The sequence below is a fragment of the Anguilla anguilla genome, chromosome 5 (genome assembly GCF_013347855.1).
Source record: "Anguilla anguilla isolate fAngAng1 chromosome 5, fAngAng1.pri, whole genome shotgun sequence".
Taxonomy (NCBI): domain Eukaryota; kingdom Metazoa; phylum Chordata; class Actinopteri; order Anguilliformes; family Anguillidae; genus Anguilla; species Anguilla anguilla.
In genome coordinates this window covers 13,705,731-13,723,842 of record NC_049205.1, presented here as the reverse complement: position 1 = coordinate 13,723,842, position 18,112 = coordinate 13,705,731, and the positions used below count along the sequence as shown (strand labels likewise).

At 38.5% G+C, this 18,112-nt stretch overlaps 1 protein-coding gene across 2 annotated transcripts; it reads right to left on the bottom strand.

The window, feature by feature from the left end:
* Positions 1-319: 319 nt before the first annotated feature.
* LOC118226952 (fibroblast growth factor 18-like) lies at positions 320-14,896 on the bottom strand. Of its 2 annotated transcripts, none has more exons than XM_035416960.1 (5): positions 14,158-14,896; positions 13,794-13,799; positions 8,650-8,827; positions 4,502-4,608; positions 320-2,112 (listed from the first exon to the last, which is right to left on the bottom strand). In XM_035416960.1, the coding sequence occupies exons 1-5, from the start codon at positions 14,254-14,256 to the stop codon at positions 1,834-1,836; spliced, it is 669 nt and encodes a 222-aa protein (XP_035272851.1). In that variant the 5' UTR covers positions 14,257-14,896; the 3' UTR covers positions 320-1,833. The 2 variants fall into 2 exon arrangements, with proteins under 2 accessions (XP_035272851.1, XP_035272852.1); XM_035416961.1 differs by having other exon boundaries at positions 13,794-13,830; positions 13,976-14,894.
* Positions 14,897-18,112: the final 3,216 nt, after the last annotated feature.

Genomic DNA, 18,112 nt, shown 5'->3' with positions numbered 1-18,112 from the left:
TACAATATTGAGGTCTAATATGTATCAGTAAGTAAGGAAGCAAGTGAAATCAAAGCTAATTAAAGGTAATTAGTATTTATATATATATAATTTTTTTAATGACCAATAGACTAGGTTAACTTTTTCACACACGCACACACACCCACACACATCCACACACACACACACGTACACACTCAGCAATGTTCAGCCTTTAAGCACTGTGTATAAAAGTATTATACTATGCATGATGGCCATGCACACCATTTCTTACCACCGAGGTAAGAAATCAAAGGGGCAGATACTAAAACCAAAATCACACAATCATCCTGTTTCCTCATTAAATATAGTCCTCATTTTATTAACATGGCCTAAGAAATTCATCAGGTTGTATTTACAAAGAGAAGCAATAAATATATTACCATAGTCATAAAAATAGTTTGTATACATTTTTAAATCATAAATGTGTCACGCTGTTAGTAGCATCTCGTACAAAGTAAAAAATAAAATAAAGCGTGTAAAACCTACTGGCACTGTGGATAAACCATGTAAATATGGTTGTCTATATGTCCAAAGTGTCCCACAAATCCAGTTACCCCTCATTTTCTGCTTTGTGCCAGTTCTAACAGGAACTATTTAAGCAATCTGTACATTGTAAGGCTCCACAGATGAGCAGGGTTTCTGGGCATGCACTTGATTCATTCAAATTGATTACATTTGAACTAATGAAGTCATAAATAATTTCATTTCTCTTTGGGATTTTGTGATTTCTTGACATATTTCTGGGGGCACAAATAAAAGCCTTCAAACAGCATTACTGTGACATTGTTGGTGGTGAATGACTCTTGTGGATTTGAAATGAAAAAAGACTATCAATGCAAGCCTTTTGTCTTTTACTCCAGAACCTCCTGCATGTATGGACAGTTCTTAGTTTTAGAAAAGTGACAAGTCAAAATTTTGCTTCACAAATCATAACTTAATCACAGAGTGTCAATGTCTGTATTAAGAACAGATCGGTGAAATAAACAGCTTCAATAAATTATTTAGCTTTCATAAATAATTTAAAGGGAGATTTCATTCATAACCGCTACAAATGACGGAGCTTTTTAGGCACCTGAAAACAAGAGGGCAGGCTATCCTGTGTTCTTCTCATAGTCTGCCACTGCAATGGGAGTAACAAATGAGGCTTTTCATACACTTCAACTCCAGTGCTCTGTTGACATGAAACGCAGTCTGCACTGCCGTCAGGCCAGTCCAAGCATGCTGTGTCAAGCTGAATCACAGGTTGCACAAAAATGCCAATAAAATAATAATAATAATAATGCAGTCCACAGTGGATTCAGCACATTCCACCCACCAGATTGTAGCTAGGTTGCCAAAAAAGAATATGTCACAGAAGTTATCTGACAAAAAGAAAAAAACGTTTAAAAAAAAATATTGCACTTAAAAGCTAAGCAGTTACCTAAAGTGTCAACGTAACATGCTGTTGTATTGCCCCATCCTGGTATCCATGGCATTCAATCCCAGTGCATATTATGGGATCCGTCTTGTGAGTATCCCTATGAAATGGGGGGTTTCCATCGAGTGGAACTCCCTTTTCCAGTCAAAAGAAAGAAAATATTCAGTTCATTCACTTCTTGAAGTAGCAACATAAACATGTTGGTAAGGTCTTTTCCTTGCTCTATCCAGTATAAATAGCAGACACAATAATAATAATAACAATATCAATATCCCAGAAGCCTCCAGTGGTGGAGGATGTTTCATACTCCTCAAGTATAAAAATATAACTTTTCCTGTATCGTTTAAATGATTGTCTTCAACGTTTGAGATGAGGTTTCCATGGAAACCCAGCAGTCAGTTGACATGGGGGTTGGGCTTTATGCGCCGGGCCCTGCGTGTCCTTTTGGTCACCGTGGTGAAACGGAACTCTTCCAGTGGGTCCACTTTGCCCTTTGGGTGGCGCTTCATGAAGTGCACTTCCTGTTGCGTCTGCGTTGTCCGTGACCCTTTCTTGGGTCTCCCCTTCCTGTTGAAGCCCAGGTACCACCCTTTGTATTTGGCCGATACCAGAGCTGTGTAGTTGTTTTCCAAGAACTCCTCCACAAAGACGCACTCCTCGCTCCCACCATTGAGCTGCAAATAGAGCACAGCTACATCACACAATTGTTTATACATTTTTTCTCTCCTTTTTCTCCCAAGTTGGAATGTCCAATTGCACTCAAGTACCGCACTCATTGCTGCAACCTCTCCCATTCACTCACAGGCAGGCAATGTAGCACAGGCAAGAATGTACTGTATTCTCCACCAAAACATGTGATGTCACTACTTTGCATTGCAGTGTATAAGGTGAGCTTGCACAGACATGAGTCAAGGAACACTCTTCATACACAACTTGAGGAAGTGGATGTAGAGAGCCTAATTGACCAGTGGGGGGTTGCTACAGTGTGAACAGATAATAATCACACTGGCCCACTAAAACACTCCAATTATGCTACAATTATGTCACTGTGCAAGTAAATATAAACTTGTTTTTGACAAAATTGTCAGAAGTCTGTACTTCTAAGCCCCTGTTTTTCCATAATTGGCAACACCACCATAAGAAGCTTCCATATTGACTTAATGCACAATGATGTAAAGAAAGGACCAAGACTAGTCTTGGCTCAAAATAAGGCTATGATTCCCTGAGTCTGCATACAATATTTCAGTAACAGTCAGGCAAAAATATCTCCTATAGCCAGAATTTAAACATTATATTTAGACCAGTATATAATTATATTTCCCAACTGTGGCTGAATGGATTCATTTTATATGTAGTGTGTTTGTTTTTTTTTTTTCCCAGCTGCTTCTAATGAATTTGTTTTCATAGAGCTGTTGAGTGAGTACTGATCTGGGTTTGACACCACCTGACAATTGCTTGCATTCAACCCTTGAAGAGAGAAATGAGTCGTTAGAGGCATGTCTGTGGTAACAGAGATACCAGATTAAAGGTATTTACCAAGACCCCGCCCATAGTCTGAACTGGTTTGATTTGACTGGTTCAGTAATTTAATGTAATTGATTAAGTCAATCAGTATGACATGTACTAATTTGCCGAGAGTGCAAAAAATTTGAAGCAAAACACTTACTTGTGTCTTTGAAAATAAATTAACCTCGACATTTCTTTCATAAAGACCTAGCAGCACATGCTGCTCCGTGCCTGTTGACAGGCCCTGATCTCTGTTCATTTAACAACTCTGTCAAATGTAACTAATTAACCTGGAATGAAAACCCATACACCCAGCATGCCCTCAGGATAGGGGTTAGGAAACACTGCTTAACAGTATATGAAACAAGCCAAAAATGCTGGAATGTACCATTCATAACAGATTAAAAGGGTGGCTAAAATGCATTTGTGGGCTGACTTGGATATAAGCCGCCTAAAGTGGAAAAAGGCACTTTCCCCACTAGGCCCACCTGAGTTAGACAGTCACTCCACATTTAAAACTGGGACTGTTACGCAATTGGACCTTTTTTAAGAGGCCCAGTTACACTGTCCTATACATAAACTAAAGTTCTTATACGCCTCATATTTACAATTCCTTATACTCGAACACCTTTACCTCTGAACCCGGTACATTAGTTTAGAATGATAAACAGAATTATTCATTGAGACTTTGTGAGTTGATGTAATCCAACATGAAAAAAACTGCTGATTATATAGTCACTATTTGAAGAAGTGGTGTAATTGCAATTTCAATCCTGTATACATTCACCAATGCAGAAATGTTTACTTCAAATGAGCAAGACAAAATGATTCCCATGTTTTCAAAATTACATTTAAAATGGATTTTATAATCCCTCTTTCCTCCTCGCTGCTCATAAGCATTAGTTTCCTTGTGTGCACGTGATGTCAAGCTGCTAATTTTTACTCCGATGTTTACCAGTTATGTTTGCGCAGCTATTGAGATGGAAAGGGGCATTATTGGTGTAGCTTGTGCAGACAGACTGCAGGTGACTGATTGACCAAAGGAGGAAAGCTAGTGCATAATGAGATAGACATCCTGCCCTCCGTCTCCAGGTGACAAAATGATGAACCATTGGTCCAGATTTTGTACTAAACCACGTGACCTATTCATACACTATGAAATTGCCATAACATGATGAGCCATAGCATAGCCATAGCGTAGCATGATGTCATTATCATCCATAACAAAGCTTCCCTTTACTTTATTCTTTGTCAGATGAACAATGTTCACTGGACACAATGACAAGCTATTTTTGCATTCAGTGGGAACACTTCAGTCTGTAATGTTTAGTACATCTCTGTGAACCCTTACCTGAGAGTCACGGTTCCTGTCAAAGGTAACATTTTTTAACCAAACCCAACACTTGCCCTTTAATCTGTGTGGTCCTGATTTAAAAAATGTTTAATTTTTTGTTTGGGCGGCGGGCAGACTGTTTGGACCAGACCAACCTACTCAAGTCAGCCTCTGAAATGTTAAACATTGATTGTTTGATGGGCACTTGGCCATTAGGCACGCACCTTGCCAATGACTTTGCCGTTCTTATTCATGCAGATGTAGTGGCCGCTCTCCTTTCCCCTTATTCGGATGTGGCTTCCAAAGGTTTCTGTCTCAACCACCAGGAGAGCTGAAAGGAAGAATGTAAAGTGTTAGGCTGGCCTCAGTGAAAAAATGTTAGACTGGCATCAGTGTAAAATGTTAGATTGACCTCAGTGTACAGTGTTAGACTAGCCTCAGTGTGCAGTGCTAGATTGACCTCAGTGTGCAGTGTTAGACTAGCCTCAGTGTGCAGTGCAAGATTGACCTCAGTGTGCAGTGTTAGATTGACTTCAGTGTAAAGTGTTGGAATGAACTATGTGTACAGTGTGAGATTGACCTCAGTATAAAGTGTTAGATTAATCCCATTGCAAAGTGTTAATTGACCTCAGTGTACTGAGTTAGACTGAGCTTAGTGTAAAGTGTTTGATTGAACTCTCTGCAAAGTGTTGGACTGACCTCAGTGTTAAGAGTTCATCTGATGGTGTATTCAACATCTCAATCAGACACTTTCTTTCAAATGAAACCAATTTTGTAAGTTTATGTCTGCAATAGTTTTGAAAATAACACAAATAAATGATGAACAGGACTGTACAATTATCAAGTGAATCATTCACTAAACAAAGAATTCTACATTACAGAGTATTAATAAGTCTTTTGTTCCATGAATACAAGGCTTTTCAACATTCATGAAAACATTTAAACTGAAAAACATGCACCTGCAGAGCTACATGCTATCTGACCCAGTGAATTACATTTGATAAGGAAGCACTGTGTGGAGGCCAAGCTGGCCTCCTCAACCTGTGACCTCTTTTACTGTAAACACACACTTACACACTGTCTCCCCCTACATCCCCATGAGGCAACTCTCCACGGCTAAGAGACCTGATTGAAATTTAAGACACGACTTGGGTCCTTCGGGCTTATGTTCCAAACTAAGGTCTCCTTAGTCCTTGCTCGCTCAATTAAAAAAAAAAGAAGTCAAATACTGTGTGTCTCTGAAGGGCTGAGCAACCAAGTGGAAGCCAGGTTTGACTGACTAAATTGTTCTAGAATTAGGTTTGTACCATGTTTTAATGTAAAAATGACTACTTACAGCTTAGGCATTTAGCAGATGCATTTAGCCGTAGCAAACAGAAGGTGCATTTAACACGGCAAGAAAACAGAACTATATCTTGAGAAGTGAAGCAACAATCAATTTCATTCTACTGTACAGATGCAGCATTGCATCTTGCCTGCAGATAAATGCTTGATTTTCCAAAAAGGATTTTGTTCATTCTTCTTTGTTTTTATTTCGGGAAGTTGCAGGTTGAATGTTACTGGTGGTTTTAAGGCTTTTTAATTCCGATTATAGCTACAGAGATAATATTCTTAACCATGGGCAGAGGTAAGAACGTATGTGCATCTTCTCTAATTAAAAAAAAGCTTTACTGGTTCACTACCACATGCAAGATATTATCATTAAGGATGAAATTCCCGTCTCCCACTTTACAAAGAATTGTTTATTTAAAAAATAAACTGTTTACTCTGTTTGTTACATGCCTTTTTCTTTTTTTCTTCTTTCAAACTTTCAAGCAGAAAATAACATGCCTGTATGATGTGGAAAAAATACAACTTCTTAATGTTTGTTTTTCGAAATTAAGGCCAAGCCATAAAGTAGGACTGAATTCCCTGAAATACGCAGACTGTCCCACTCGTTGGTAAAACCAATAAAGGAGGTAAGCAAATTGGCAACAGACAGGTAGATTCCTCCAAAAAAAAGGCAGGTTCATATACATAAAATAACAGAGAGGCAGGTTCATGTGAAAAATATAAATATTTGCTTGTATCGTTTGAGCTTTGTCTGTCGGTGTTTGAGTTGGAGTCTGGAGTGAAATGGCAGGCATGGTGCAATGTGCTGAGGGAGTTTGAATTTTTTTACACCTACTGTACAGGTGACTCTTTTTTCCTTTAGCCTTTGATCTGCAGAAGAATTTGAGCTGGCGGCTGTATTCAGGACAAGTGTTTAAGCAGGCATGTTGATAATACAGTTGGTACCCTTTGTAAATTTCCATCGCCTTCTGGAATTAATAATATCGCAACTTCTGCAAGGACCTATTGTAATGCTAGCAGGACAGTATAAGAAGATGTTGCTGTAATAGTATAACTGATCACTTGCCTGACAGATGACTATATTCATGTGTATTTGTTTTGAGTAACCGTCTACATAACAATCTATTCTTTTCCCCATATATTCACAAGGCATACTGATCTGTGGTCAGTGTCTTCCATGCGTTATTTGTTCCCTACCTCTCCGTTGGTCGGTTCTTCAAAAGTTCCAAAAGGAAAATTCATCATTCTAACACAACATCCAGTGGTGCTATTATCTATAGCGGGTCTCACAATGGTGCTGTTCAATTCAGGTCCTTTCAACATTCAAACTTGCAACCATCTGCTCACAATTCTATATCCTTGACCAGTGCTCCACACTGTTTCCCTGTTGTGCACTCCTGACTCCACGGTGAGACTGTAAGCTTGCGGCTGTGAGTGAACTATCAGAAACTGGGCCTCTCGTGGTTGCATGTTAATGAATGTCAGTAGGCTCTCAGGCCTCAGTGCTGGGGGAGGTGGAATGGGGTTGGGGTTGGGGTGGGGTGGGGGGGGGGTGCGTATTGGCAGGGCCCATGGGAATGCCTGGCTCTGCTTCTACTCAAGCTCTGACAAGCACGCAGAACGACACCCCCACTTCAGCCCCCGTGGGTCTGCTGCGCACCTCCAGTGCTCAGCACAGCTGTTCACCACACCTGCAACCGGCACATACGCTGAACACTGCTGAGCACAGCTCCAGCAACAAGCACTTAACACTACCAAAAATTTACGAAATGAACGCAACTGTACGTACCTGCTACCCAGCTAACACAAAACGTTCTCACAATGATGCTGCCGTGTAGTAACAATGTTATAATATTGACAAAACTTTCGAGCAACATCGAGAGAACATTTTTTGTTAGCTTGGTATCTCATATTCACCACTCATTGAGTGCTAAGTATTATACTAATGCTACTTGGCTTCGCTGATGAATGCATTATTTCTATTGTTCAGTCTGCTAAACACATTTAGCATATGTTACTAATGCAATTGCACTTCTTCACCGCCATTTCTCTAGTAAGTTAATATGTTGATGAAATTTCACACTTCAACCCAGAAAAACTATACCGATTGACTTCAACAGAGAGGTAATACAAGTGATCTATAAGTCTAGTTGGAATATGATAAGACAAAAGACGACATTGTCAAACACTTTGCTTCATGTAAGGGATGAAATCTGCTTCCAGGTTTCTGAATGGATTTGCAATGTTTATAGACTGCCAACATGGCTTAAAGCAATGAAACTGTAATGGTTAAATCACATTTTTCAACACCTCCATATTTATATCTCCTGGCTCATGGCAACATGTTTCAATTTCTCCAACAAGTTATAAAGCATGTATGAAGCAATTTTTCCCCCTCCCTTGATGAAGAATATTTCAACTCCAAGGAAGTTTACTGCAGTCGTTTTATCTCTGTTACATTTTATCAGCACATTGTGGACAATAAAACATGATACTCTCCATACACAGGACAGATAAAATAAAAATATTTGGAAGAGTTGGCTCTTTGCATCTTTGCTTAAAATTAACTGTGGAAAAAGTTATGTGCAATAGGTAGTGTAATCATGTGCGATGTTTGAAAGAACATTTGGAACAGCAAAAAACAAATGGGAAATGTTGATGTTGCTAAAATTTGAAAAGAATGAATTGCTGAAAATCACAAATCCCCTAAACTGCTGAGGACCTGAACACAAGGGCCTTGTGTCAAAACCTGACCCAAGCATTAGCAGCATTGAAATATTAGTACAACCCAGCTGTAATAACTTTGATATCGATATTGATATTGAACATCAGTGATAGCGCTATATACTACATTCCCTGCAAACACTCATAAAATATAAGTGAAATTATATCCATATTTTATTGTATGCAGAAAATAAAAGCCAGTTATATTTGGTCAAGCAAACCCAACCTGAGTGATACAGTATCTTTAAAACAGTAGCCTGTTTTGATCCAAATCTGATGGGTCTCAGCAGGTTCAAAAATCGAAAATCTTTCGTACCATACTTGCCCCCGTCGTCCCCGTTGGCGTTGACCTTCTTCCCCAGGATTTGCACGTGTTTGCCGGTGGTGCGGCTGTACAGCTGGTAGATGCGGATCTGCTTCCGACTCAACTCATCTGGGTTTCTCGTGTGGTTCACGATGTAGAACCGGAAATCTGCAGAGCTCTGCTGAGACTCCTAGAAGGGAACAGACCACGCGATAGTGGTTACCCGCTGTGTTACTTTTGCTCCTTCTTTTTAATGAATTCATCTGCACAACAGTATCTGGTCGCATACAGTAATGACTTTACATACTCTAGGATCATAAGTGTGACATTTTGACTTAAAATCAGTCTGACCTAACTGGAGTCTATCTGGAAGGGGAGGTCAGTGAACGTGCAAATGATCCACAAATGATTACCATTGAGCTCATTACTATACGTCTCAACATAATTGTCCACAAATGCATCAGAAAAATGCTCATACTCTAACATACCTAAATGAAAACTCAAGTTTTACTTCTTTCATCAAATATTTGATCATTTCCAGTACTTAAAAAAAACTAAATGTTACATCCTCTGTGTGTTTATCTAAAGAGTGAATCATCTCTGTGCCATGCATTACACTTTCATCTGAAGAGTAGCATAATTATGGTGGGACGTTTGGATGTAACCTTGTGGTAAATCCATCTGGCTCAACCATTCAGATTTCTGCAGCGGAGCAGACAAAAACATTCTGGACAATATTAGTCTTCACCTGTTCACTAATATGTGCATTTAGTCAGGTTAGGAAAGACGACTGCATTACTATTCCAAAACATAAACATTTATGTAATTATATATATATATATATATATATATATATATATATATATATATAATAAGGCCTTTTTTAGGTTAAAATCAAGCATACACTCACAACCTGACATACATCAGAAACCAAAATGTACTCTGTGGTTCAGGCACAAACATTTTCTTTCTCCTGGAAATGCACCCTGAGGGGATCCACCTTGAGTATATCCATCCCCTCCAATGTTTTCCCTGGTCTGGTTCTCTGTTTGACCAGTTGGAGGGGGTAACCAAACTGGGACCACAGATCAATCCCTGAAGACTAGCGAAGGTTCCACACTATCCTGTTATGCATTTGCACCTGCTGACGGATTCATGCGCAGACGGTGCTAAAAAAAAATGGAACACTGGCTGTATTTTTCAACTCCTGGAATCTCAATCCATGCCAGGACCCAGTCCACCAGCTGTAGAGCAAGCTAATTATACAGCGGTGGCCTTTTAGATGGCTGCTCTCAGGTGGCTAATCATGCGCACATTCGCATACTCAGGATTCTTTCTTGTTTGACCGTCCTGTTTAAACGGAGGCTATTTTTCCTATTTACTGTATATTGCTATACGTCAAAGAGAAAATTCTCCATATGAAATGCATGACATGAAAATACCTTTTTAACTGATTTTCATTTTGTTCATCTGCTCTGAGCTGCTGCTGTTGTCAACATCTGCCACTGTGTTTTATATTATGTTTATTTTGATTGCTGGAAATTCAAGCTATGCACCTACAGTAAATGCACAATGGCTGTGCCTTACCCGGGATTCGAACCTAGGAGCAAACTTACAAGCCTTGAATCCTTGTCATTAAGCCTCTCCAGCCAGACTTTTTAATGTCTCAGTTTTTAATTATGAAAACAGTTTATTTTTATTTTTTATATGCATTTAATAATTGATTCAACAAGTAATATGGCACACCCCCACTCCTCTCTCATAGGGCTTAAATTTAAACGGTCACCTTTAAAAGTGCTCTGGAGAAGATTTAACAATGTGCAAACAATCACTGCTGTGCGGAGCAAGCTTGGCATTTAAACAACTAAATTATGTAATGCTCATTTGCTGACTTAATATGCACAAAGGCATTATGTAAGTACACTTTCAATGGTGTCTTGTCAACATGTTTCCCTGTAAAGCTGAAGTCTTTCTATGAAAAGGCTTGTCTCATAGTCGGAAAACATCTGACAAAGGCAACATCTATTGCTACCCAAAAATTAGGAAAAGAGAAAGTGGTACAGACATACAACTGCCTCATCAGCCAGCACGGTGGGTAATGCTTAAAGTTATGTGAGCAAGCAAAGGTTGAGATGTATAGGGCAGACTGTATTCCCTCAAAATACATCTCCCAACCTATTAATTTCTGGTATGTTGGTTTGGGGAAGTGTATCAAGCATATATTAGTCTTAAAAACCACTTCCGAGACAAGGGTGGAACCTCACACTCCGCAAAAGGCTGGTTCATGGTCCGAAATACATCCTATAAACTACAAATACAATACAATACATTTATCACACTGTTTAAATTCAGTACATTTATCTACAGCAGTTGGTCAAACTACTCGTCTGTTACTGTCAGATGTGGAAAAATATAAATATCTTATTCGTCAGTCATCTTTTCAGCATCATATCAGAATGGAAGATTCTATTCCTGTGAAAGCAATTAGTCAAACAAATTATATAATCACATGTGCAATCTAACAAATAGCTATAAATATGTAATTGAAGTACTGGTATTATAATTACTGCCACAAAAAAAAAAAGTTCACGATGAAATATCTAACTGCTTACACTAGGCTGTTGTTTGTGCCAACTCCTTTGGAACAAGCTGAGCACATAGTTATGTAATCAAGTTGCGTTTAATTTTCTCCAGCCCACACAGGCTTTGTTAGTTCTGAGGAGGCCTCTTCAAATGTGCCCTCTTATTGTGATCTGGCTATAAAATGGGATGCACTGGTTTGACCTATTTATCCACCTTGGAAATTGGGTCCGTTGGATGGCTCCCATATATTTGCACATGCATTTCAAATCTCCAATGCTCTTTAAACACGCACTGTATTTTGGCTAACGCACTGCGGGGATGATCACACAGATGTTACTCGGTGATCACACAGATGTTACTCTGTGATTTTACCAGTGCAAATGATTATAGTTTCGAAGAGAACAAAATGCAATACTCAGTGCTAATTTAACCCTAACAGAGTTTACATGAGTCAAAATGGGATAAAATGTACTTTATCAGAGTAAAATACACTGACAATTTACTGTGCAGGTTTTTGGGTCCATTGTGAGGAATATTATATAGGGCTATGTATTCCAGTACAGCAAATGTTAGGGCCATGTACTGTAGGCAGTTACTCATCTTCTTAACCACAGTCAAACGATTTTAGTTTTGACATTTTTAAATTGCGTATCACTCATTTAATTTCAGTGATCTCTGAATTGTTTAAAGGTTTGCTCATTCTATCTGAAGGATGTTAACAAATGCAGTAGAATGCAAAGTTCTCAGTGGAAATGTGAAATCAACCTTTACCATGACAATGTCAATGAAATGCCTCATTAAAAAGACTGATTGAAAACAGCTGTCTGAAGTGCGTTAAAAAATGTTAGTCAAACTTCTGAGCCTCGCAGGTGGTAAATAAATGTAATCCATCTCACACAAAGGGATGTCACTGTCAGTGTAATGACTGCAGTTGAAAGCGGTCACACGGTGTAAAGATGGGGCGCGATAACCAGTTTCCTTCTCCCAGGGACTTTTATGACTAACATAGGTGTCGGGACCTTCAAGGCAGCCCTGTGGCTCGGAAGTTCTGAAATTAGAAATTTGAGTCTTGAGTCACGCTATAAGTTCACACTTTCTAAATTTAGAAAAAAAGAATACATTATTATTATTATTATTATTATTATTATTATTATTATTATTATTATTATTATCTCAACCATAATTTTGAATTTTTGTTGCAGTTTTATTTTGATATCTGATGATTTTGTTCATACAGACATTAAAGGGAAATACGCTGCTCGACTTGCAGAGACGCAGACAGACAGAAATGTTTCCCTTCTTGCTCTCTCAACAAGAGACACGAGATGGCAAAATACTGTTCCAGGCGCTCGGTTACATTACATTATTCGCCTCCATTAATCATTTAACGGTCGTGAATCTATAATTTTGCTAAACAGTTTATTTTACACAAAACGATTAACCATAATTGAACTTATGCTTTAGATAAGGCTTATATCAAGTAGATTTGGTGGACTAAGATACATTAAATTTTACTGAATAAATAGTGTTTTTTAATATACGATTGTTTAGGCCAGGGGTGCACCACAAGGGCCGATCCGTTTCAAGATTGTTGTGCCAAATTATGCTCTAAGTTAATTAGCTCCATTATATATTGACTGACATTCGTATGCGCCAGCTACAGCCGCAGACTGCAAGTGCATCCTAAATATTTTACTCAACTGAAGCACGAGAGTGAACCGGCCTATCTGGTAGAGATGTCAGGAAAGTAAAACTAAGGTAATTGGTTGGAATAAAAACCAGCACGCAGACCTACCCTCCAGGACCGGAGTTGTGCACCCCTGGCTTAAGCTACTTCTTTGAGTCGATCCCTCAGATGAAGTCTTGAGGGGAAAAAACAAACAAATAAATAAATATATAAATAAAAACATGTATAAACTCTTCAGTAAGAAATCTTGATTTGACACGTTGAGAAGTATTGGATGCTGCTTTACTAATGTTTTTCACTAAATCACAAAAAAGTCCTGTCTATCATGGTGCAGGCCAAATGGAGGTAAACGACGCAACGATAATTAGAAGCAATCACATGATAAATCACAAATTGGTGAATGTCCAGTTCAGAACTCAAAATCTATACACGGCAATGTCTATATAACTTGGCTGTCTTGACATTATGACAGCATGTTCAGTAAGGGCTTTCATATTGCGTCTCCTACTGCATGGACGTCTGCAGATTGAAAACACATGAACACATCAACTGAACTACCCTGCTGATAGAAGCACTAATGCACTATCACCAATAATAAATCACCAGATGTAAACAAAGAGACGATAAAATTAACGTCCTTACCACTGTAAACATTTAGACACATGGCGCTCTTCAAAGAAAAACGTTTCCAGACTTTTTTTTTTTTTTTTACAGTTAAAGCAAGCTTAACTGCATTTGAGAACACTGAAACGCCTAAATAGAAAACGCGCAGTTTACTAGCACCTTACTTTTAATTTTGAAAACTTTATTTTCATAAATAATTTGCATTTAAATACAGCTTCAATGTCCAAAAAACTCAGCAATGACAGCAATAGCATAATCCTACCTGTATCTGGAAATAAAGGGCGAGGAAATGTAAACACCTGGGGGACAGAAAAAGAACAAAATAAATCACAGGTAATAACACTGAATTAATACCTGAACAACGAGTAAAAGCTGGCTTTTAGCGACTTCTATTGGCAAGAATGCACGCGCAATTATCGTAAGGAGTGAAAATGGAATCCTTACACGTAAATGAATCTTGAAGGGAGAATGGACATCTTGAGTTGCTCAAATACACCTGTTTCCAGCGTTTTTAAAACCCCAGGGAAGAAGAGTGTAAGGAAATTCCACCGGTGTCCTTAAACAGAGAATCCTGGAGGAGTTCTGAAATCCCAGCGGAATGGCAAATGAATGAAGTAAAACCGTACCAGTGGTTGCAACATTGGGCGCTTCCAAGTTTTTTCAAGTGTATCAGAAGAAAAACTGAAGATTTTGTTTCGCTCCCCCCGAATCCTCTCAGTCCACATTCGCGATGTCCGCAACAAACGAACGGGCACTGTTTGTACAGCACAGAGGGAAGAGTGCAGTTAGTTACGAGCGCCGTGCGGGTTACCCTTTAAATCCAATGAGAGCTGTTTTTCCCTCCTTCAAGCGTGCTGCGCCAAAGATCAGAGAAACTCCAATCCCAAATGTACCTGCAGGGGATATCTGCATGTACATATTGGGTGGGTCATTTTAATCCTCCAGTCTTTTGTTTGAAGACAGAAAAGTAAAACAGTTTAAAACTAACAAGCATAACAGAATGACATATTCCCACGTTAAGTAGGCTATAAACTTGATTTCTATTAAATAATTGTCAAAAGAAAAGGTGAACAAAGCTGTAGCAGCCGGTTCTTGTTTCACGGGAGATGTTGTTCAGCCTGCCAGTGAAGAATCTGAGGTTTGGATTTGGGCACAGACTTTTTTCCTCTGTTGTTGGTGGGTGGAAACTTGTCGGCGGTTTGCACCTGATAGGGTAAACTATGAAAGCCCATCAATTCGAAAGGGGTTTCTCTTTATGTGCCGTAGATTCTCAAGAGGAAGACTTGGGACCTACCTCGTTCAACAAACGTTCGCTAATATTGACTGTTAGCTTGTCAAAACGGAGTTTTGGCGGTTGTGCGGGCATAGCGTATAGTCCACAGGTTGTAACTGATGAGAGTAAGAAGATGCCCCGCGCTCATCAACAGAAAGTACCTGAGTGCCAGGAAGGCGCGTCTGTTCACCTACTCGTTATAGTTTATTCATTTTGGTTAAAGCATTTGTAGATGGAACATAATTTATCCTATGAAAGTTGGTTTATTATTTTTGTAATTAGTGCTAATACCATTATTTATTTATGTATTTTATATTTGACTGTCAATATTTGACTGGCACTGAGAATGTTCCCTATGCGTGATATTATGGAGGATATTTGCTTGTTTGTCTGTTTATCTTTTTGAACAGTAATGTTCCATAACTGACTTGTATATGAATGCACAAAACATTTGTGTGGTTTATGTTTAGGTTTATATTCAGCCTGTGTCCTTACTGATTGCAAATGATCTCAATTAAGGCATGGGGGGATTTATGAAATATAAATAACAAATATTCATTGAGCTTGGATTGTAAAAGCATCGTTTGTGGATAATCAATGAATAACATAATTACAATATATGGCGTTTACCATAAAGACAAATTAGAGAATGAAAGGGAAATAAACAAAGTGTAGACATCATAAAAATCATGATTGCATCATGTTCACTGTGATATGCTCCACCTGATTGAATAAACCTCATTATGCTCTGTGAAATAATTTGAAAAAGAATACAAATAAACAGCTACTAATCCAGCAGAAGAATAAATTGCCCATCAATCAACTTTCTTGTTACGGTGGTGGGGCATAAATCCAAACATGATAACTATTCACCTTAGCAAAATTGTATCATAGACATGTACATGATTTCAAGAAGTTGGAATTATTCCAGTTGGACTAAGATTGGAATGACCTACTTTACAAAGTCAAATGTTCTGTGTTAATTTAACTATTACAGAGTTTATATGAGTGCTCAAATGCACTTTATCAGCATAAAATGTACACAGTTGATGTAACACTGAACGTTTGTGTGTATGACTGTGTGATATCCCAGAACCAGACAACTGCTAATCAAACCTCAGAGCACTGTCACACAATGGAACTGAAACTGTATGATTATGAAGCTATTGGACTAAATTTAGCAACTAGCAGGTTTGCATTGGGATTTTAAGAAACTAAACTAAATTAGAATTTTTAATAAGATTTTAATTAATACCATCCTCACTGGGCACCAGTGTAATATAGAAATGCTTACACAACATTTTACATTCTCAAAAACATTTAAAAGAATGTACAAATCGCAAACTGAACAATTGTTAACACTGCCAATATGTTATGCTTATACTTGATCTTTAATGTGTTTCAGACCTCCACAAGTAACTAGATTGTTCTAAAATGATCCCCAAACACAGGGAATGTAATATTTTCAACACATCTTTTATTCTCACACCTTTATTTTTGAACTATTATTTTATTTGTATAAGTATTATAAAAGTGGAGATTGATCTAGAGCCAGCTGTAGGATTTTGGCAATTTTTTGGTGGCAGTCAGGAAGAAGGGGGGTTAGTGCACAATTAGAATGTGTTCCAAAATAAATGTATTTTTTTTTAAACTTAGATTGTGTGGCCTAGAGATGGTTATGGCCCTAAATGACTGCATAGAGTGTTTATGCCAGCAGCTGGCTCGGGATGGATCCAAACTAAAGACTATAGCAGACCTGCATGGGAAGCACTGTAGTATAAGGGTCAGAGAGCTGTGCCTGTATCTCTCCTTTTGCTGGTTCAATTCACAGGTGAGATGTTGGTGCTGTATCTTTGGTACTGTATCTTACAGTAATAGTACAAAAAAATGAGTGAAACTCAATTGCACTTTTGGCACTGCAGATTGGGACACTCCAGTAAACCTCTGCTGGTGCTGACCCTGTATAATATAGAAGATATATCCAGTTAAGGATCAGAGTCTTGGCAAGATTTCCTTTGCAAGACATTGTAGTCAACAGTTTCCATCGTCTTTCCATGAAATGCTGAAATTGGTCTAATTTGACCAAACATGTGACCACTGGTTGGCCAGAGACTTCTACATTATTATTCAAATCCCTGATTGAAGTTCCCGTAGATGTACAAAATATGAAAATTGCAACCAAGAAAGAGCACCTGAGAAAAAAAATGCTTTATATTTTCTATTTTCCTCGGCACAAACTGACTCAATCCCTTGAAATTATCAGCTCATAAAACCTAAGAGTGAATCTCAATATACCAAAACAGTCTGCGTATTCTGTTCAGCTCAGTACAGTTCTTCTCTCTGCTACACTTTTGTTCAAAATCTTGTTTGTGGGCAGAGGTATGCAATGCACATCTTTGCCATAGCCGGCAATGAAGGTAATACACCCGCATGTTGGCGCATGTCGACAGAGGTGCACTGCAGCTCCTTCTAATAATGAAGGTCTGCCGTAGGTCCTACGCTGTATTTACTGGCTGGTGAACCTCACCAGCAGCAATGACTAATGATTTCTCATCTAAACACCTCCATCTAATGTCTGCTTTCTGAGACTATTAAAGGGTGTCTGCCATCTCCCTTTCATCTCCGGTCGCAAGCAAACACGCACAGACTGCTCAAAATGGAGTGAGATCAAACGTACATGCAGCACACGTTACGTAAATACGATGTTGACGATTCACCGTGAACTACAATGTGGCATTACTATATTATATTTTGAATATGTGTTGTTAAAACGTATAGAAAATCATACAGTAATCAGACAGTTTTCAGCTGAGCTTGCAGACGGAAATATGTGATGGATATGTTGGTATAAAGCTGGTCTTTGTAATTATGCAGTATAAAATATGGAGGGGCCCACAGAGCTAATGTTCCACCAACATGAACATTTTGTTGATCTGATAATTGTCATATGCATATATAATTATAATTTCTGGAAGGTGGTTTGTCTGCAAGTGCATGCACTATATTTAATGAAACTGAGGTACAGACATATATATTTTATTACATGTAAGTATGTAATAAAAACTGAAGTATGATCTACCAAATTTTAATGATGAATGACGTATCAGCTACTCTATACTTCTTGATGTAAGGTGTGTTTAGGGACAGGCTGTCCAGTCTTAAGTACTCATTTTACACCAACTATTACGAAAACCAACTGTTTTGACAATAGTAGGTAGATATTATAATAACAATTAGTGTAAAATGCTGACCTTTGGCAGGGTCACTGACTGACAGGAGGCAAGACCCACGCACACATGTACACACAC